At 52.4% G+C, this 21694-nt stretch overlaps 1 protein-coding gene across 1 annotated transcript in view; it reads right to left on the bottom strand.

The window, feature by feature from the left end:
• Positions 1-21694, bottom strand: part of SH3RF3 (SH3 domain containing ring finger 3) — a 155589-nt gene that overhangs the window by 8611 nt on the left and 125284 nt on the right. Inside the window, exons 8-9 of the mRNA XM_065927319.1 lie at positions 18649-18959; positions 415-743 (exon numbers count right to left, since the gene is read on the bottom strand). Coding sequence (XP_065783391.1) covers positions 415-743; positions 18649-18959 — 640 coding nt within the window. The remainder of the gene's footprint in view (positions 1-414; positions 744-18648; positions 18960-21694) is intronic.

The raw sequence follows: 21694 nt of genomic DNA, 5'->3' as shown, positions 1-21694 counted from the left end.
ATCCAGAAACTCTGGGCTGAACTCTATGAAATCGCTGGCTTTGGTGAAAAACAGATAAATACTGGCCATGTCATATAGTTTAACCCTGAGCCAATCTGGGGTAAGGGGGCCGGGCTTCCAGAAGAGTTGCCTGGGGTGGGATCACTCCAGGTTCCAGTGGGGCTAGGGGTGCAGCTCATCTCTTTGGACTCTGAACACCTCAGTTCTACCAGATTTTCCTTGTAAATCCGAACTCGGGTCGCAGATGGACTCAGAATGTGAGACCTGCTCCTGTTTTATCTGAGTCTCTGGGACAGTGAGGAACACCAGGCAGGTTCACTCCCCAAGAATCCCATCGTCCCTTTCCCCAAAGTGGCTCCAGGCCTCAGAGACCACCGCACCCAGACCCGAAAGCACACAGCTCACCCCCGTTACCTCTCTCTGGGAAGTGGCTTGGGCTCAGGGCGGACAGCAATTGTGGAGAACGCGGCCGGCTGGGTCGGTGACGGGAAGCTCAGATCCAAGGAGCCTGCCTTCCTGTGCAGTGGCTCCATCCCCAAGGCGCCCTGCATCTCGCCTTCGATGGGACAGGACCCAGCCCTGCCGTGGATGGACAGCAAGGACACTTCGGGCCCCACCGCGCCCTGGAGCGAGGCGTCCACTGCCTGGGGGTCATGGGTGGGAGAGGTGGATGGCGGGGAGCGCGACTTCCTCCTGGTGGATGCACCGGCCAGCAGCTTCAGCAGCCCACTCTTCCTGTCTTTCTAGAGACACACAAAATGAAGTTGGGTGAGTGCTTCCAGTGAGGAGTGTGGCCCTGTCAGGAGACTCTGGTCCTGGTCAAGTAAAGCTGCCTAGAGGAGGACAGCGAAGATGGAAAGCTTTCCCATCTCGCTTCCTTCCTTTCCTGAGATGTGGAAGACACGCCAGCACAGGCCTAGACCTGGAGGTGCCAACCCGACAACCCCCTCCTCAGGAACCCCCTCCAGACTCCCGCTCTCAGGAACCCTGATCGCAGGACCCCCATCTCAGGACCACACCCCAGCCTGGAAACATCACCAGCTGAGGGCAACATGGGTCTCCTGCAGCGGGAGGGGGTGGTTATTCCACATTAGTACTGAGTATCCCACACACCTTCAGCTGGAGGCCCTGACAGCACTGTTTGTGGTTTTATGATACGGGGAGCCGAGTTCCATGTGTGTCACGTATGTGTGTGCATGTATGAGTGAGGGTGTGTGGAGGAGGAAGATGTGTACACACACAGGTGCTTCTATGGCAATGTGCTGGCCTTGGTGTCCAGAGTTTGGCAGCTATCCTGGAACTGACTGTTCTGACATGAGATGAGGACTAGCTAGCTGGCAGGGGGTGTGGTGTGAAACAGGTGGCACTCTGAGTCTGACACGGAGCCCCGGGTCAGTGATGGCCACCACAGCGTCTGATTGGGTCATGGGGCTAGCTGGACCCCACAGTGGCCTGATGGGGACTCCTTTTTCCACCCCAGCTGTTGGGGAGTCATTGGTGCTGAAATCACCATAAAGCGCACTTAGCAGGGATGTGTGCCTCAAGCTAAGTCAATAACACTTTAGTATGAAGAAATCTGAAGTTTTTCTCTACTCCCAGCACTGGTACTGATGGAAAGGATTGGAGCTGATGTCCTGAATGCACACCACGGCTGGCATGGGCAAGCCCCAGCCTGGAGGGGAGCAGGCATGGGGGCAACGTGGCACAGGGCAGCCTTGATTAGCATCCACCAAGAGATGACAATGTGGGACACATTCAGGAGAGCTTTGGTCAGCTAGCCACCAGGGGGCGCCATGCAGCTGGCTTGGAGGCGTTGCTACCCTCCAGATAGCCACCAAGCAGAGGAAGGGACTCCCTGGATGACAGCCTCCTAATGTGAGACCAGCAGGGGGATGGCACTGGCTCAGGTGCACAGAGTGTCCTTGGCACTCACTTGGGGGCTCTGGAAAGGGAGCCAGGCTGGCAACAGACCCCCAAACACTGCGGGGTCTCTGGTAAAAACCCACTGGCTATCAAGTGGTCAGTGGGATCTGGAGATGAAAACTCTAAAAGTAATCTAACAGTGTATGTGTGTGCCTGTGTGAATGTGCGAGCCTCTGCGTGAATGTCTGTGCCTATGTGTAAATGTATGTGCTTATGTGTGACTGTACCAGTATGTGTATGTATGTATGTGCGCATGTGTGCATGTACCTGTACATTTGCATGTGCACATGGGTATGCATGTGTATGTGTGCACATGTGTATGCATGTGTGTCTGTGTGTATGTGTGTGCAAGCACACACAGGTGAATAAAATTAAGATCCACGTGATGGGTCCCCAAGCCTGCCAGTGGCCCGTGGTGCCATCCACAACAGAGGGAGGGGCATCACTGGCTCAGCCTGCACCCCATGGGACTGAGGGCTGAATGCCCTTTCTGCTGCTCTGCTGGGCCAGCCAGGCTCTCAGAGCACAGGGACTGAATTCTGGACAAACCCTGATGGGGCCGCTGGACCATGTGGGCACCAGGGTAGGGACAGGGGCTCCAGGCATGAGCTGTGTCGTTGGTGGCATCATAGCCAGAGAGTCCTGCTGGGTGAGTTAGCCAGGACATGCATGCCCAGTGGAGAGGGGCCTGCATGAGACCTGGCAGCGACCAGGGGGAGGGGCTCTCGATCCCTGGTGAGGTCTGACTGTGCCCATTGCTAGGTCTCACCCAGCTCAGAGCTCTGGCTGCTGCTCCATATAAAATCAAGGCAAAGGATACACAGTTAGGACAGGCCCAGGGCAAGTGGGCAAGGCCCCTTGGAAGTTTCTTGGCAAAGCCACAGCCTGCCCAGGAGAGCAAGTCGCCAGGCCTATCAGCAGGGCTGCCAGCCCTGTGTCGGGCTCCCACCACCTACACCTGCCAACTGGGTGGCAAGGGCCACCGTAGGAGTAGGGGCTCAGCAGGCAAGGCAGCTGTGCCAGGCACAGCAGGCAAAGAAACAGGCAGAGCCAGGCTGTCAAGGTCCACACCTGGGTCAGCACAGCAGAAGAGCCCAGGGGGACATTAGAAAGACACACACGTATGCACTCACACTCACACGCACACACACAACCTGAGATAAAGTCATAGCCTACTAGCAAAGAATCACCTCAAAGCCAGTATTATAAAAGAGATATACATTCATTATAGGAGAACTGTAAAACATCTTAAAAATAATAAAATGTTAGCTTCTGTCCCTAGAGGGTTTGTTCCTTAGAACGTTAATGCAAAAACTTGGCCAAAGGAAAAAGAAATTTAAAGCTTAAATGAAGAACTGCTGCCAATTAAAAGTCAATTAAAATTATGGAAAATTATCTCTGAAATTAAAGGAAGTCAAAGAGAACGGAATTTGATTTATAAAATGTGACATTAATTTTTTTAGGGAGTCAGTTCATTTAATTAAATGAAGTAAACCTGAGTGCCACGTCTTCACCATTGGTTCCTCATTAATCCACAGGGTTAGATGGCCCCACTTCTCTCACACAGATTTACCCTTTGTCCTCGCTTCTGCTCACAGGACATTTAAAGCTGCTGGTGGGCATACACTGGATGCTGGGCAGGTGTGGTGGGCGGCACTGACATGGACATGGTTTGGTCTGCAAGGCTCAGCCCCAACCCCCTAGGAAAACCTCAACCTGCAGGACCAAATGCACTTGTGGGTAGGGCAGGCTCTTCCCACCACCTCTGAGCACAGGGCACAGACAGAGCCACACATGTGCATTCTGCCAGGTGCACAAAAGGATGCTTCCACAAGCTGAGACAGGAGTCCAGGGTCACGGGTCAAGGGTCATGGGCCATGTTCCGATTGAGTCCGCACTCAGTGACCTGGGGGCATTGCTGCCATCGGGGAAGCACAGATCTAGTCCCCCAGATGGCTGATGTTGGCTCAGGAGAGCAGGTGCAGGAGGGGATTGGCGGTAGTTCATTTTATTACACATTTTGGTATTTTCTGACTTATTATGTAAAATGTTGTTTCTTCTTGAGAGGAAACATAATGAAGACAAAACTTGTAAAAGTTGCTCTGCACGCAGGGTACTAGACATGATGTACCGGAGAGAACTTCTGCTGTTGTTCTGCTGATGGGAAGGGAGGTAGTTTTGGAGGAGTGGGGTTGGGGTGACCTGCCCGCGAGAGCTGCCTGGGGACCAGATGAAATAAGACAAGTCAGACATTTGCCTGCTGTCCCCGGCACCCTCTCATCACCATGGTTACCAGAGCTGGCTGGAGACTTCTTTCTGAGGCCACCAGTCCACCCAGTGACACATGGGTGTCCCTCCCTTCCATGGCTGCATCTCACTGTCTGGGCATGGAAGTGCCATGCTCAGCCAGAGGAACAGTGCCAAGACCTTGTCTCTTCTATGACATCAGTCCTCACGGGATGCGAGTGTGACGCTGTGCTTCCCACAGGCTGCGGTGACATGTGTGGCGGAGGGGGCCCCTTCCCTGTGCTGAGCTTCAGGGGCTGTGAGCAGAACCAGAACAGGAAGGAGAAGGCCTGAATGTCTTTCCCCAACAGGAGTGTCACCTGCTGGGCCGTGAAGGGCCTCACGGCTCTGAACAGAGGTGCTTCCTGTGTTCTGTGAAGCCCCTGGACTTGCCAGGCCAGGTGCAGGTAGCTTCTCAAAGCAGGTCATGCCCTTCACTAGGGATAAGAGGCTATGGTTTAATTCAGCTGAGAAACGACGAGGTGAAGGGTGGTGGCTGTGAAGCTCTGACCGGCTGCCCCACAGCCTAAGAGGCGAGACTCCCCGGTTGACAGCGCAGGACTGCTCGGGTGTCAGGCTCCCGGCATCTGCCCATCCCTCCCCTCCAGCAGCCTGAGGCAGACGCTGGCAATGGCCTTCTGCACCCAGGGCTACTCTTGTATCCCAATCGCCCCCACCCTTGGTTCTGCAACTCAGGGGCTTACATGACCAGCTTGGAGCAGCTCTGGGAAGCTGGGGGCTGATGACTCCATTGCATGGGTCTCCCCAGGGGATGAGGAGATGGAGACAGAGTGACCCAGAAGCCCTTAGAGAGCCATGGAGAGGGACTCAGGGAGGGGTGCTGCCCTCCCTGGTGCCGAAACGGACCAGTTGGGTGGGCCCTGGGAAGGTAACAGGGTTCTTCAGTCACGAGTGAGAGCAGGGCCTCATGGGTCAGAACCGAGGTACTTCCTGGGCTCTGGGAAGTCCTGAAATATCCAGACTGGGTCCCCACTCCGAATGGCCCCGCACTCACTACCCCAAGGAGCGGCTGGGAGTCCGGCACCCATGGGTCGACTAGTACATATTCTAAGCAGCCAAGCTCCCCGGACCTGTGTCTCTGAACACCTGCAGGCTCTGAAAACTGCCATCCTGCCAGCCTCACTTTATTTATCCCAAGTGGGAGCCACACCCCAAATCCAGAGTGATGAGTCCAAACAGAGGCAAGGAAGGTTCCTCTAGAAACCCAGGGGAGCCCTACAAAGGACTGCATCTCCCACATCTTTGTGAACTGACCTGAGCAAGGGGGCTGCCTCGGGGGGTGTGGATGCAGTGCCCCCAGGAGAAGGGCGGCTGCGCTGGTGGGACTGGGCTGTACAAACAGGGGTTAGGAGTGAGGGGACTGCATGTGCTGCCCCAAGTCCCATCTCTCTGGCATGTGAAGTAAAAGTGAAAGTCGTTCAGTCATGTTCGACTCTTTGGGACCTCATGGACTATATACAGTCTGTGGAATTCTCCAGGCCAGAATACTGCAAGTGGGTAGCTGTTTCCTTCCCCAGGGGATCTTCCCAACCCAGGACTCGAACTCAGATCTCCTACATTGCAGGCAGATTCTTTACCATCTGAGCTACCAGGGAAGCCCTTTTATGATTTTATATATATATATATATATATATATATATAATAGAGAAGGAAATGGCAACCCACTCCAGTATTCTTGCCTGGAGAATCCCAGGCTCAGAGGAGCCTGGTGGGCTACCACCTGTGGGGTTGCACAGAGTCAGACACAATTGACGCGACTTAGCAGCAGCAGCAGCATGTATATAAAATACCATAATCTGTTTATGATTCTTTTTAAGAATCAAAAGACTCAGAAGGAGCCTCCACTGACGCCGAGAAGCAGGTGGGTAGAGGGCAGCTCCCAGAAGGGGCTTCCCTGGGCGATGGCAGTGAGACCAGGTGTGCATACAGGGCAGAGCCTGTGGTCTGTCTAAGACGTCTCTCTGTGTCCAGGGTCCCTGCCTGGCCCAGCATTCAGCAAGCACCCGCTTTCCCATCTCCATGTGAAACTCTTTCCTCTTCTATGAGTCCCAGCCCCACCCCCTTCACCACCACCAGCATCCTTCTGTGTCCTGAGCAGAGATGGTGTTCAAGGTGAGGCCTCCCCCATCCTGGTGATTCACTTTTCCTGGGTCTCTCCCATGTGCACGTGTTATTAAACTTCGATATCCTCCTATTGATACACCTCATTTAGTTCTTAAGTCTGCCAGAAGGACCCAGAAGGGGAGAGAAACGTCTTCCCCCAACAGGAGACACCCCAGGAGAGAGCGGTCGGGGGGTGAGACGGCAGGCGAGCCCCAGTGGGAGGTGGGATCCCAAGGCCTCCCAGACAGAGTGGCTCCCTCAGGTTCTCTCTGGGCAGCGGGGCTGTTGGGGAGGGAGTGATTGGCTGAGCTGGGCATGCACATCCCTCTTCTCTCCCTGGGAGCGCAGTCCCTCTATCCCTTCCCTGCAGCCCTACTCACAGCCCATCCTATCCCCAAACCTCTCCTCTCTGGGCCTTGGTGAGCATTCCTTTCTGGGAGAGCTTGTTTCTCTCTCTTCCGCTCCGCCCACTTGCATGTCTTCAGCCTCTGCATGTTATTTTTTACCCCCTCCCCCACATGGACCACCAGTTGAATTTGTGCTGTAACCCAGCCCCACGGGCAGAGATGCCTGCACCGGGGAAGTTCCCACAGGAGCCCAGCTCTGGAGCGGGGCCAGACCAGACCTCTGGGCGGTACCCTTGTCCCCAGGCAAGAAGTCACTGGGCAGAATGCAGTGAGATGAGGGAGGGTTAAAACGCTGAGCTTTCACTGCATCACAGCTTTCCCTGGACTCAGCGTTCTGACCTGCTCCTTTCTCTCCTCACCCTGATGCAGGAAGGCCTGTTAACTCGGCAGAATTTATAGTTCAACACTAATGTCTTTAAGATTGCTTCTGAGGAGGTCAGGCCAGAGGGCAGATAGCAGAGGCGTGAAGCCAGAACAGCCCTCTGGCTCTAGGTTGTGTCTGGGCCGCTCTCGGCTTCCTCCACCAGGACAACCTTGCCTTGAATGTACGTTTCCAACGGGCCTCTGCTTGTTTTCTGTAGAACAAGTGTGGGGCCACCACAAAGTATTAGATTAAATCAAATAACATTCAGATGAAATCTCTGTAAAACCTGGTATCATCCAGAAAGGGTTCTGGAATAGAACAAGGAAGATCAAACACATCCTTATCTACTCAGGTGTGCTAAGTGCAGGTATTTCTGGAAAATTTTTTAAACAAAACAGATGGGTAGAAACTACCTCATCCAACCAGAAAAACGGCGGCAGGACGGTCACCACAGGGGAGGGGCTGTCCACACGGGAGGGGCTCTGCCAGCGGGATGCAGGATCTCAGAGGCTCAGGTAGGGATCTAAGCTGTTATTTCCACTAGCACTGACAACCAGCCCTGCCAGCTCTCAGGGACACTGGAGTTGTCTTCCTGGACTCATGTCCTTCTTAGCACAGCTGTTTCCAGGCAACGTCGGGTGACACCACCTGGGTACCAGCTCAGAGTGGCCAGCCTCAGCCCTGCAAATCACAGGCCCTGGCCTGGCTGCTCCTCCCTGAGAAGGGCCTGGCTGGGCTCTTCTGCTCCTAAACTCTAAAGAGCTGCCACCATGTGCACAGGCCTGCTTGTCATCATCACATTAGAGTGATTAGAAAAGGACAGAAATTTGGAAGAACTCGGGGTATCAGGACCCCAGTGAACTCAGGTCACCAGGGGCCCCTGGTGGCTCCTCTCTGAGCTGCTGATCTAACAGGGAAGAAGCGGCCGCCTCGCAGACGGAGGGAGGGCCGCAGAGTCCACCTCGCGAGCAGTCCTGACTCGAGGGTGTGGGAAAGGCTTAACTAGAGCTGCTCACGCCAAAGGGCAGGGGAGGGCTGCCTATGGGTTGTGGGTGAGTTTATCTTCCACGACTTGACTCCTAGGGTCGTTTCTACTGGGGGTGCCGAAAGTGGAGGGAGGCCCTGGACCCTCTCCCAGCGTGTGCCCTGGAGCAGGAACTCAGGCCAGCACAGAGTAGGGCCACAAGGCCCACATCTCTCCCTGGGATGGACCTTGTTCTCCAGTCTCGCCTCAGCAGCAGTCTTTTCTTGCCATCGGCACAGAGGAGCGAGGTGCCAGTGTCCTTCACAAACTGTGAGTGTCTCTCTGGCTGGAAGGCAGGCTTCTCTGCACAGGAGGCTGGGGAGCTGCCTGCAGCTCCCCTGTGTGTGCCCCTGCTGCTCCTCGATGGGCCCTGCCTCCGGGTTCCAGGGCGCCCTACGGAGCATCTGCTTATTCAGCTCTGGGCCGGGGCACAAGCCAGGGCTCGCCACCGAGTAAGCTTCCACAAAGATTCTGCTGTCAGTGGGTCAAAGAGCACACAGGTGGCTGAGGGCAGCCCAGGTGTGCAGTGAAGATAAGGGTGAGTTCTGGAAAGCAAGGATTGATGAGGTGCTGCCAGGATTTCTGGTCACGGGGGAACCCGTCTCTGGGGAGAGGGTCCTGTAGGGGTGTGAGTGCATGAGGCACATCACCGAGGGTTCCTGGTCCTGCAGACGCCCTGTCAGACTCCTCCGCTGATGAGCAGGGAAGCTCACTTTCGTTCTGTGATGAGGTCCCTGGACCCTCTGGTGGGGGTGCCGTCAGCCTGCCGAGACGGGTCCTTCCACCCCAGGGGGGCCCTGCTCCACTGACCAGAAGCAGTTCTGGGCTTGCCCGGGCCAGGACAGGCTGGTGTGACAACCACCAACAGATGCGGTGTCACCCAGTCTGTGTCCTTCTCCCGCCCTGGCTCTAATGACGCTCTGTTGCAGTGTGGGCAGGCACCTCCCTTTACTGCGCTGCTGTCCACGGTGCCATGCACCAGACACGCCTGTCCCCCCCATAGCCGCCTGACCTCTGTGCGGTGTCACACTCGGAATCGTCACAAAGGAAGCTGCTCTGCACACTCATTCTGGAGTCCATGGGGCAGGAGTTTCCCTCTCTCCAAGAAAGACCTCCAGGAGTGACTGCCTGGGTTTGTGTCTCAAGGAACCGCTGGGCTCTCTTCCAGAGTGTGTGTACCATCTTCTACTAATATTCCCACCAGCAGCGACCGGAAGCTCTCTGCTCAGCCTAACCCTTTAAACACGTAGCTTTGCCTCCCTCCTACATGGAATATGGGGCACCCCCCCACCCCCCAAAACACACACACGCAGTAAGGAATAGTTCAATTCAGTTCAGTCGCTCAGTCGTATCCGACTCCCTGTGACCCCATGAACTGCAGCACACCAGGCCTCCCTGTCCATCACCAACTCCTGGAGTTTACCCAAACTCATGTCCACTGAGTCGGTGATGCCATCTAACCATCTCATCCTGGAAGGCTGAGATGGCCTTCTCCTCTTGCCTTTAATCTTTCCCAATATCAGGGTCTTATCAAAAGAGCTGACAGCTCTTTGCATCAGGTGGTCAAAATATTGGAGTTTCAGCTTCAGCATCAGTCCTTCCAATGAACACCCAGGACTGATCTCCTTTAGGATAGACTGGTTGGATCTCCTTGCAGTCCAAGCGACTCTCAAGAGTCTTCTCCAACACCACAGTTCAAAAGCATCAATTCTTCGGCATTCAGCTTTCTTTATTGTCCAACTCTCACGTCCACACATGACTACTGGAAAAACCATAGCCTGGACTAGACGGACCTTTGTTGACAAAGTAATGTCCCTACTTTTTAATATGCTGTCTAGGTTGGTCATAACTTTCCTTCCAAGGAGTAAGCATCTTTTATTTTCATGGTTGCAATCACCACCTGCAGTGATTTTGGAGCCCCCCCAAAATAAAGTCAGCCACTGTTTCCACTGTTTCCCCATCTATTTGCCATGAAGTGATGGGACCAGATGCCATGATCTTTGTTTTCTGAATGTTGAGCTTTAAGCCAACTTTTTCACTCTCCTCTTTCACTTTCTTTAGTTCTTCTTCACTTTCTGCCATATAAGGGTGGTGTCATCTGCATATCTGAGGTTGTTGATATTTCTCCCACAATCCTGATTCCAGCTTGTGCTTCATCCAGCCCAGTGTTTCTCATGATGTACTCTGCATATAAGTTAAATAAGCAGGGTGACAGTATACAGCCTTGATGTACTCCTTTTCCTATTTGGAACCAGTCTGTTGTTTCAAGTAAAGTTCTAACTGTTGCTTCCTGACCTGCATACAGGTTTCTCAAGAGGCAGGTCAGGTGGTCTGGTATTCCCATCTCATTAAGAATTTTCCACAGTTTATTGTGATCCACACGGTCAAAGTCTTTGGCATAGTCAATAAAGCAGAAATAGATGTTTTTCTGGAACTCTCTTGCTTTTTCGATGATCCAGCGAATGTTGGCAATTTGATCTCTGGTTCCTCTACCTTTTCTAAAACCAGCTTGACCATCTGGAAGTTCACAGTTCATGTACTGTTGAAGCCTGGTTTGGAGAATTTTGAGCATTATTTTACTAGCGTGTGAGATGAGTGCAATTGTGCAGTAGTTTGAGCATTCTTTGCCATTGCCTTTCTTAGGGATTGGAATGAAAACTGACCTTTTCCAGTCCTCTGGCCACTGCTGAATTTTCCAAATTTGCTGGCATATTGAGTGTAGCACTTTCACAGCATCATCTTTTAGGATTTGAAATAGCTCAATTGGAATTCCATCACCTCCACTAACTTTGTTCTTAGTGATACCTCGTAAGGGCCACTTGACTTCACATTCCAGGATGTCTAGCTCTAGGTAAGTGATCACACCATTGTGAGTATCTGGGTTGTGAAGATCTTCTTTGTATCATTCTTCTGTGTATTCTTACCAACTCTTAACATCTTCTGCTTCTGTTACATCCATACCATTTCTGTCCTTTATTGATTCCATCTTTGCATGGAATGTTCCCTTGGTATCTCTAATTTTCTTGAAGGAATAAGGTTTCCACATAAAAACAGGCACAGGTCTTGTAGACTAGCCCTAGCCTCATTTTCTACACAAGTGGCTTTCTCATGTCACGTGACAGCCTTCTCTGAGTAGGCAGAAAACACAGACATAACTCGTGTCCCTTGTGTATGCTCCTAGAATGACCTCAGCGAGGAGGGTCTCATGACCCGTCCTTTGCCACCAGTCAGCTCTCTCCCCCGCCAGTCCTATCAAAGTGACCATAGTGGCAGGGACAGAGGTGATGTGTGGGCTCAACATCAAGGGTGTCCTCCCACCAGAGCCTCCTGGCTGCGGCCACTGCCGACTGCCCAGTCGGTCAGAGACCAGCACTGAGCCCCCAACACGCCCTGCCCTCTGGGTGGTCAGCGCCCCGTGGCAGCAGGCTGATCACACGGGACTACTTCCACCGCAGATGGGGTAGCTTTAAGTTCCCACTGAAATAGTCACTTATTCTGGACTCACGGCTTCTTCCCCACATGCAATGCTTCTGCCAGAAGAACTCCTGTCTGTGGACTCAGGGAATACCTCACCCAGCGTCACGATACTTTACATAGCAATGCTTCTGAAAAAACCAAGCGTGACAATGGGCCCCTGCTCATGGAATTCACTGGTCTCACCCTGCCCCTCACTGCCCACAAGTAGGCAGCCTGATAGAGTGGTGCAGTGACCTCTTGAAGATCCAGTGGGTCTGGATCCAGGAGACCCCTTGGGGCATCTGTGTCACCATGCCCTGTGCTCAGGGTCGATGGGAAATGACAACAGCCCACCCAGGCAGGACAGCTAAAGGACTAGACCCTTCAGCATGGAGCCCTGAGTCCCCAGGTCAGAACCACAGCAGCCGAGCTGCTCGCTGGAGGCAAAGGGGCAACAGAGCGGGTGGTAGGAGAGGCAGTTACAGACACGAGGGCTGTGGTTGGCACAGAGATTTCCTTGTTCTGTTAGGAATACAGCCATATGTGTACCTATAAAATACCTTTGTTTCATCACGATCCCATTCCTCATCACAGAACATCAGCAGTGCTGACTTTATTCCTCGGGCTTGGTGCGCTCACATCATGGAAGACTCGGCATCCCCCCGTGGGGTCAGCTCGTCCCAGTGGCTCACAGCATAGCGATCTCACATCAGCAGAAGCAAGCCCCTCGCTGTCTTTTACTCAGAGTTGAGGCTGGGTCAGAGTTGGGCTCAGGGCCCAGCTAACAGGGTGTACTGTGATGGGTGCTTTGTGTGGCAGCTTGGCCAGGCTGTGGGGCCAGTGGTCAGCCCCTCATCTGGATGCTGTGGGGAAGGTGTGTCCAGATGTGGTCAACTCCACAAGCAGAGGCTTCAGGAAAGCAGGCTCCCTGCAGCATGGGCCTTGATGGCCGGGTGGCCAGTGCCAGCGGTCAAGTGCCTAGGGAACAAGCAAGGTTTCCTGGGAAAGACTGTCTGCCTCCAGATAGCACCTTGATCCCGAACCTCTCTCAGCCTGTCAGTGCCAAGGTCTTTGGCTTCCAGCCTCCGTGATCATCACATGACCCAGGCCCTCAGACGAGCATTAACCCAGGCACTCAGGTGCATAAATGCACCTCTCTCTATTCGCTCTGCTTCTCTGTGGAACTCTGATTGAACAAACCAATAACGAAGGCTTTTGTAGTCAGCAGAAGACATCATTCCCATCTTTGTTCAGTCGCTCAGTTGCGTCTGACTCTTTGTGACCCCATGGACTGCAGCACGCCAGGCTTTCTTCACCATCTTCTGGAGCTTGCTCAAACTCATGTCCATTGAGTCAGTGATGCTATCCAACTATCTCATTCTCTGTTGCCTCCTTCTCCTCCTGGCTTCTATCTTTCCCAGCATCAGGGTCTTTTCCAATTAGTCGGCTCTTCGCATCATGTGGCCAAATTATTGAAGCTTCAGCTTCAGCATCAGCTTTTCCAGTGAACATTCAGGGTTGATTTCCTTTAGGATTGACTGGTTTAATCTCCTTGCTGTCCAAGGGACTCTCAAGAGTCTTCTCCAGCACCACAGTTCGAAAACATCAATTCTTTGGTGCTCAGCCTTCTTTCTTTATGGTCCAACTCTCACCTCCATACATGACCATTGGAAAAACCATAGCTTTGACTAGACAGACTTTTGTCAGCAAATAAATGTCTCCGCTTTTTAATACACTGTCTAGGTTTGTCATAAGTTTTCTTCCAAGGAGCAAGCATCTTTTAATTTCATGGCTGCAGTCACTGTCCACAGTGATTCTGGAGCCCAAGAAAGTAGTCTGTCACTGTTTCTATTTTTTCCCTATTTGCCATGAAGTGATGGGACTGGATGGCATGATCTTAGTTTTCTGAATGTTGAGTTTTAAGCCAGCTTTTTCACTTTTTCCCATCTTAGCATTAAACAGAAATCTCCAGGACTTGTCTAAGGTGATAAAAAGCAAAGACATCAGAAGACAGTGGATGTAGCCAGAAATGCAGCCACTACTACTAGTCTTATAAAGATACCATGAAGTGATAACATTTTCTTTAAGTTGACCCATCAGTTCTACTTGAGATATGGTTGGAAAGAGAGTGAATCCTCTAAGAAGATGAATGTGCTTCATTCCCATGCCACAGGCGAACATGTCTTGTAATTTATTAAGATGTGGCCTGGAAGGAAATACGGCGCTCATAACAGTCAGGCCTGCCCCCAGAGTGACCTCACCCTGGAGGCAAGCGTGGGTCTGCAGCTCCTGTCCTGTCCCAAGGCGGGGATGCCGCCCCTGCCTTCACACAGCCGCCCGCACGATGGTGTGTGTGACAAGATGGGAGGGCACTGCGGTTCCTGAGGCCTGGCCTCCTGTGGCCACTACCTCTGGTTTACGGGCTGTGCCCAAGGTTTTCTCTTGAACTGATCCCATCAGCTGAGATTCCCTGGGCATGAAGGACTAGAAAAAAGTCTCCCATGTCTGATGAGGACACGGTGGTCTCAGAAGACAGCGCTAGTGGTGGAATTCTGTACCAGATAATTCCAGCTGAGGTTGGATCACCTGGGCCCATGGCCCACGGCCACTTGGATGCACTTGGACGTCCACCTTTCGTACCATCAGCCAGCTCTCCTGGCTGCTCTGGGTGTTCAGGTGTCAAATCTCCCCCATCCTGATTAGTTACAGTAACATTTGCCCTCCTGGGAGAGTTACAGAATGGCTATTACAGGTGAGTCACAAGTTCTTTTCCATTTATAGAGCTTATTGCTACTTTAAAAATGAATTTGGGGGACCTCTCTTGTGGTCCAGTGGTTGAGAATCTGCCTGCCAATGCAAGGGACACAGGTTCGATCCCTGGTCTGGGAGGATCCCACATGCCCTGGGGCAATTAAGCCCATTTGCCACAACTACTAAAGCCTGAACACAGAAGCCCGTGCTCTGCAATAAGAAAAGTCACCGCAATGAGAAGCCTGAGCACCAAAATGAAGAGTAGCCCCCACTCACTGCAACTAGAGAAAGCCTGTAGCAACAAAGGCCCAGCACAGCCAAAAAAAAAAAAAACTTCAACACTTTAAAAAAATGAATTTTGGTTTAATGTTTTGCAGCAAAAACCCAACTTCTGACTGGAATAGTTTTCTTGGGTGCCATCTATCCTTCAGACTAAATGTCAGGTGTGAAACTAAGACCCTAAAAACCCCTTTACACCTGTGTTTCTTGGTGGACACAGGAAATGGAGCATCCATTACGGAGATGAACAAATACTGTTTCACAAAAAGAATGCCAACTGGCCCAGGCTCATTTCAAATAGGCAATGTCTCTTGATTTGGCAACATTAAGTGTCCTTTTTCTGAAACTGTAAAACCAAATCCCCTTTTAATCTTTCCTCAGGAGCCTCAGGAATAGAAGCTGTGCATCTATATCTAACCCGCAATTCTTACGGGATCTGGCCTTCAGTGAACTGTCAGATACCTAATAATGGTTCCTAATACTTTTGTCCAAATACCTATGCTAAGCATGTATGTAAGGAGATCAAGCCAGTCATCTAAAGGAAATCAACTTTGAATATTCGTTGGAAGGACCGATGCTGAAGCTGAAGCTCCAGTACTTAGGCTACCTGATGTGAAGAGTCAACTCACTGGAAAAGACCCTGATGCTGGGAAAGATTGAAGGTAGGAGAAGGGGACAACAGAGGACGAGATGGTTGGACGGCATCACTGGCTCAATGGACACAAATCTGAGCAAACTCTGGGAGATAGTGAAGGACAGGCAGGCCTGGGGTGCTGCAGTCCATGGGGTCACAGAAAGCCAGATATGACTGAGTGATGGGATAACAAAGCATGAATGAGCACTTCCTCCTTCCAAACCCCATGGTGGTGTACTTGATCACTCAGTTGTGTTCAACTCTTTGAGACCTTATGGACAGTAGTCTGCCAGGCTCCTCTGTCCATGGAGATTCTCTAGGCAAGAATACTAGAGTAGGTTGTTGTGCCCACCTCCCGGGGATCTTCCCAACCCAGGGATCAAACTCAGGTCTCCTGCTTTGCAGGTGGATTCTTTACCATCTAAGCCACCAGGGAAGCCCAAGAATACTGGAGTGGGTAGCCTATCCCTTCTCCAGTGGATCTTCCCAACCCAGGAATCGAACCAGGGTCTCCAGCATTGCAGGCAGATTATTTACCAGCTGAGCTACCAGGGAAGCCCTCCTCTCATAATATATACACATAATTTTAATCTGGGGCTGTGGTTAATAAAGGACAGTTCACCTGCAAACTCATCACCACGAAGTCCCTGCAATAAGCAGGCTCACCTGCTCTGCCCTGGCCATTGGTCCAAACCCACCCCCAAAACCTTAGCTACGGAGGCCACACCTTCTGCATGGGTTTGGTCAAGTGGTTCACTCTCATGGGACCCCTTCTGGTTGCACTCGAGTCATGCACAACCAGAAGGCAGATGCCTCAGGCTCACAGTCCCCTCTTCTGGGCCGACCTCAGGGCCTCCTGCCAGCAGTTACCTTGGATTTCTTGCCCCCCAAGTCCTGCCTGAGCCAAAAACATCAGCAGTCACGGTCTCATGGGGAGGGAAAGTTATCACAAGTCGTGCACTGGGGCCAGACAGCCTGGAGACCAGAGTCCTCAGCCTGGCTCCACAGCCAGTGCTCCGTGATCCCAGGCAAGTGCCTCAGCATCGCTGAGCTTAGGAGGATCATCAAGAATGAACAGTTTATGTGAAGATCTTTAGAGGTTCTTTCTAGTTCCCATACTCTATTACTCTGTGAAAAGGAAATACCAGGGGAAATATCAAGGAAATACCCCTCATCGACCAGACGAAAGTTAACTTTCTTCCGGCTCATAAAGTAAAGAATTTCCCATAAGTCATGCAATTGGAACTTTACCGGCAGTTTTTCCAACTCTTGTCAGTCAACAAACATCACCAGATGCCTGCTATGCATGTGGTACCTCCAGGGTCAGTCAGGGCTCTGAGGTTCCTGAAGTAAGTTTTAAATTAGGACTTAGCACAAAATAGCAACCGACTCCCACATATGCTGACCCTCCTGCATGCTGGGCCTGCCGACCTGCTGCGTGTCCTGTTCCATCTACACATACGTTGGTCCAAATCCACTAAGCTGGTCTTGTGACTCCTGAGGGTCGTTTCAAACATGGGTCACAAGAAGGACCCTCAGCATGCTGGGGCCACGGAGAGAGCTGGCCAGAGCCGGGCTCCAGCAGGCAGTAAGCCTCGGAGTGGACGCAGGGGAGGGAGGTTCGTAAGCATCCCTGGTCAGGCCTGACCCCCATCGTCCTCCCACGTGGGGCTTCCTGGCGGCTCTTGGGCTGCCCACCACTGGCTACCTCCTTTGGCCTTTGCTCAGTTGAAGCTGCCAGGAGCCCTCCCCTTACCGACAGGTGCTCTACTCCCCATTCTCACCACCCTCTAGGGTCCAGGCAGATGGCCTCACCATCTGGATTGGGTGCTGTCCCCAAAGGACCAGACAGGATGCTGTCTACTTGAGGGGCATGCTCCAATCAAAGCTGGTTTCATACCGAAAGGTCTGAAAACATCCAGAGGGACCTCCCTGGTGGTCCAGCAAATAAGACTCCACACTCCCAATGCAGGGGGCCCGGGATCCATCCGTGGTCAGGGAACTAGATCCCATATGCCACAGGGGAGAGCGAAGATCCCGAGTGCTGCAACTAAGACCCCTCACAGCCATAAATATGTGAATGAAGTGAAAGTCAAAGTCGCTTGGTCGTGTCTGACTCTTTACAACCCCGTGGACTATATAGTCCATGGAATTCTCCATGCCAGAATACTGGAGTGGGTAGCCTTTCCCTTCTCCAGGGGATTTTCCCAACCCAGGGATTGAACCCAGGTCTCCCATATTGCAGGTGGATTCTTTACCAGCTGAGCCACAAGGAAAGCTCCTAAAGTGAAAGCTCGTTCAGTTGTGTCCCACTCTTTGTGACCCCATGGACTGTAGCCTGCCAGGCTCCTCTGTCCATGGAATTCTCTAGGCTAGAATACTGGAGTGGGTAGCCGTTCCCTTCTCCAGGGGATCTTTCCAACCCAGGGATTGAACTCAGGTCTCCCGCATTGCAGGAGGATTCTTTACCATCTGAGCCACAAGGGCAGCGCAATTATGTGAATAAATATTTTTTAAAAGCGTGCACCAGAGAGAGAGGGAAAACACCCCAGGTTGTAGCAAAGCCAAGAGCATAAGAAGAAGCCACCTGGACAGCGAGGCCAATAATGGGAGGGACCCCTGCTGGGGATCGGGCCCGCCGTCCAGCACAGCCTGGGCAGCGCATGGCCTGACCACTGGACATGTCTCACTGGCTCTGAAAGACCAAAAGTGAAGAAAGGTAAAACGGCTCATCAACAATTTCTTAATACAGATCCCATGTTGAAATGACAACATTTTTGGATATTGGGTCTAGTAGATTACACCATTAAAATGAATTTCACTTTTTATCTTACTTTTAACTTTCCATAATGTGGCTACAGGAAGACTGCAAATTACACATGTGGTCTGAATTGCGGTTCCATCTGCGGCACTGACATAGAAATCTGGACTCCCGTCTTGGCTCAGCCCACCGCTAGCTGATGGTGACTGAGGCCAGCTCCCCAGATTCAGTTTCTTCCCGAAATAAGCCCACTTCCCTCACTGCTGGGGAAGAGCTGAGAGCCAGCCACAACTACGAGGAGGCAGGCGCCCTCCCCTGGCCTCTGCCCTGAGACCCAGAGGGCCCTGTGACCCCCTTGTGTGTGCTGCCTGTGGACAGAGCACCAAGAGGAGGACGACACTGCTCACATGTGTGTGAGGAGGTCTGTGGATGTGTTATTAGACATCCTGACACCTGGCAGGCAGTAAGTGTCTAATCCCAGCAAACCAAGCAGTTCACCACGACTTTCCCGCAGAAGGAACTGAAGCATCTTGAGGAGGGGGTGCTTTTTTCTGATGTGCATGAGCACACTGGGCTTGGATCACCCTCCCCAAATGGCATCTGATGCCAAAGAAGTAGGACCACCCACTAGGCACTTACCTTCTCATTTTTCCTATCGTCTGGTCTGCCTCCCCCGCTGGTGGGGCTGGATGCGGTCAGGCCCCCGGCGGTGCCCCCTCCAGCCTCCCCATTGAGGTTGGCGGCGCTGACGTTGGGAGGGGTGACGGCTGAGGCTGCCGAGGCGAGTGGGATGGCCGGTCGGGGGCACTGCGTCACTGGCTGGGGGCTGTGCTGAGGGGACCCCAAGGCGGGGGGCCTGAGGCCGGTGGGCAGGCGAGACGGGGAGTTCTGAGAGCGCAGGGGCGACACCGTAGCGGTCGGCCGGCCCTGGATCTGGGCCGGGTGGGCAGCTGGGAGAGAGGGGTAGAGAGGGCGGGGGAAGGTCAGTCTGCAGCCCGCAATCCTGGGGCTGTGGCCTTGCCCTCCCGCCCACACCTCTGCCGATGCCCTCACCTTGGCCCTTCCCAGGTTCCTACAGTCTGAACTGCAGTTGTCTGCCAGTGATGAACCAATACACTCCGGTTTTACAAACATCCTGTTCAACCCTTCTAGACCTGAAGCCCCTAGTGAAATGAAATGTTTCCTGCTTTACGCTCTACCAGTAAACAAGCCTTTTCCAAATGCACATTTCTGAGCCCAGGTGAAACAAAGCCAGCTATCTGGAAGCCATCAGCTGCTTCCTCTCCGGTAAGCGCTGAGGAGCTGGGGGATGTGAGAGGCGGCCATACCATTACATTCGCCTTCTTTGACGGTGAACAAGGAATTAGTCTGTGAACAATAAAGAAAGCAGGACTGGCCCCAGATAGCTATATGCATATGAAAGAAATGATTTCAGCAAGCCCTGACGCTTGCATCTTCCCACACATGGAAGATCACTAAATCTTTTCATGTGAGAGATATAGTTTTCTCTTAATTAACAGTAATCTTTTAATATTTAGATTACCTACTTCTCCCTGCAAACTTGTATGTAGCCTGGCTCCTCCCCCACCTCCTCAAAGCACTCTGGGTCACCTGAGATGCTGTCTCCTGGGCTCGAGCCCTAACATTCCTACTGAATAAAATCTAACTCTCAGCTTTTAGGTTGTGTGTATTTTTTTTAGTGGACACTGTGGAGAAGCCCGAAAGAAGCGTGGGGAGTCCCTGGGTTACCAGGCACCACTGAACGTGAGGGGATCTCTGGACAGTGTGGCTGGGCGGTCTCCACCTGGAACTGGAAGTTACGGCCCAGCCCCTGGCTCCCAAGCCCAGTGGTCGAGTTGGCCAAGCACCAGCCACGATCACCGACGAAGGCTCACCGTCCACCTCCCTATCCCAGCGTAAGCTCTGCGTGGTGGGACCTTCATGTTTCATTCAATAACATGTTCCAAACAGCTGGAATGGTGCCTGGCACATAATAAGCGCTGAATAAAATTGTTTCAGAATATTTGTGTCCGAGAAAAGAGAACTCAGCTAAAACACCTGTACTGATTTCACAGAACTAAACCACTGGAGAAGAAAAGAACACTTCCCAAGAGAGGTGGGGCTCACTCCACAGCTAGTATGAGGGTTAAAGTCCATGGGCCCTCAGTCGCCCGGCTGGCAGGACCCAAATGTGCGCCTGCTACCGGCTAAGCCTGCTGGTCTGCGACACCCGAGTAGACGTGGGCTGCTGTGGACATGCCATTGCTCTCAGTCTGCCCCCCACTTCTCTAACCTGTCATCTCAGTAACTCTGGGCCCCTGAATCCTGCCAGCTCTCACAGGTCCACTCCGCCTCCCAGGACTGGGTTCAGTGGGCGCTTTAGAGAAACCAAGTGAGTGAAAAATGATCTGCTTATTGTCACCTCTGTCCTTCCCTCACTCTCAGGCCATCATGTCCTGTTGCATGGAGGAGCAGATGCTGGAAAGTCCACAACTCAGGGCCATCTCTGTCTGGACAGAACTCCTTAGGGTCCAGGGCCCGGGGCATGCACTCAAGTTTCTCCTGTCTGCAACTCTGCCCCGTCCTGTAGCTAATCCCGCCCTCAGGCCAGAGCTAGACTCACCTCCAAGTCCAGGTGGGGCTCCATTCCCTCCCCTACTCCAGGAGGGGTCTCAGTACAGAGCACACCCAAGGGCTCAATACTGACCACCCCTAGGAGGGGGTTCAGTATTGACCACCCCCAGCAAGGGGTTCAGTACTGACCACCCTCGGCATGGCCTCCGCCCTTAGATGTCCTCAAGGGTCCACCTGTCAGTCTTCTGCAGGAGGTGAGAGTCAGCTAACACCATCAGCTTCATCCCAGAGCCCAGGAGGCCAGCACATCAACTCTCTTGTGTCCCATTTGTTTACATCCAATAAACCATCCTCTCTGTGTCCAGAACAAGGGGCAGGAGTCCCACATGATTCACTCTTCCAGGAGTCTCAACTCACTTCCATACCAGAAACATGCCTTCTCACCCCATTCTTTCATCAAGTTATCTGGACAAGAGCAACTGTGACTCCCATCTCATCAAATTAATGGACACTTTTATGTTTTCAGGAAAAGTACTATTGAAAAAGTACTCAGTCATTTGTCTTCACACCAATACCACACTGATGACTGTGGCTTTATCAGTCCAGTTCAGTTCAGTTGCTCAGTCGTGTCCGACTCTTTGCGACCCCATGGGTCGCTGGGGTCGACCCAGCGCTGCTGGGTCGTGCTGAGTGTGCTGCAGCACACCAGGCCTCCTTGTCCATCACTAACTCCTGGAGCTTACTCAAACTCATGTCCATTGAGTCAGTGATGCCATCCAACCATCTCATTCTCTGTCATCTGCTTCTCCTCCTGCCGTCAATCTTTCCCAGCATCAGGGTCTTTTCCCATGAGTCGGCTCTTCACATCAAGTAGCCAAAGCATTGGCGTTTCAGCTTCAGCATCAGTCCTTCCAATGAACACCCAGGACTGATCTCCTTTAGGATGGACTGGTTGGATCTCCTTGCAGTCCAAGGGACTCTCAAGAGTCTTCTCCAACACCACAGTTCAAAAGCATCAATTCTTCTGCACTCAGCTTTCTTTCTAGTCCAACTCTCACATCCATACAGGACTACTGGAAAAACCATAGCTTTGAATAGATGGACCTTTGTT

Source organism: Muntiacus reevesi, chromosome 3 (assembly GCF_963930625.1).
Source record: "Muntiacus reevesi chromosome 3, mMunRee1.1, whole genome shotgun sequence".
NCBI classification, from domain to species: domain Eukaryota; kingdom Metazoa; phylum Chordata; class Mammalia; order Artiodactyla; family Cervidae; genus Muntiacus; species Muntiacus reevesi.
Note: the sequence above shows the minus strand (reverse complement) of the source record. Positions and strands in the feature narration are given on the sequence as shown.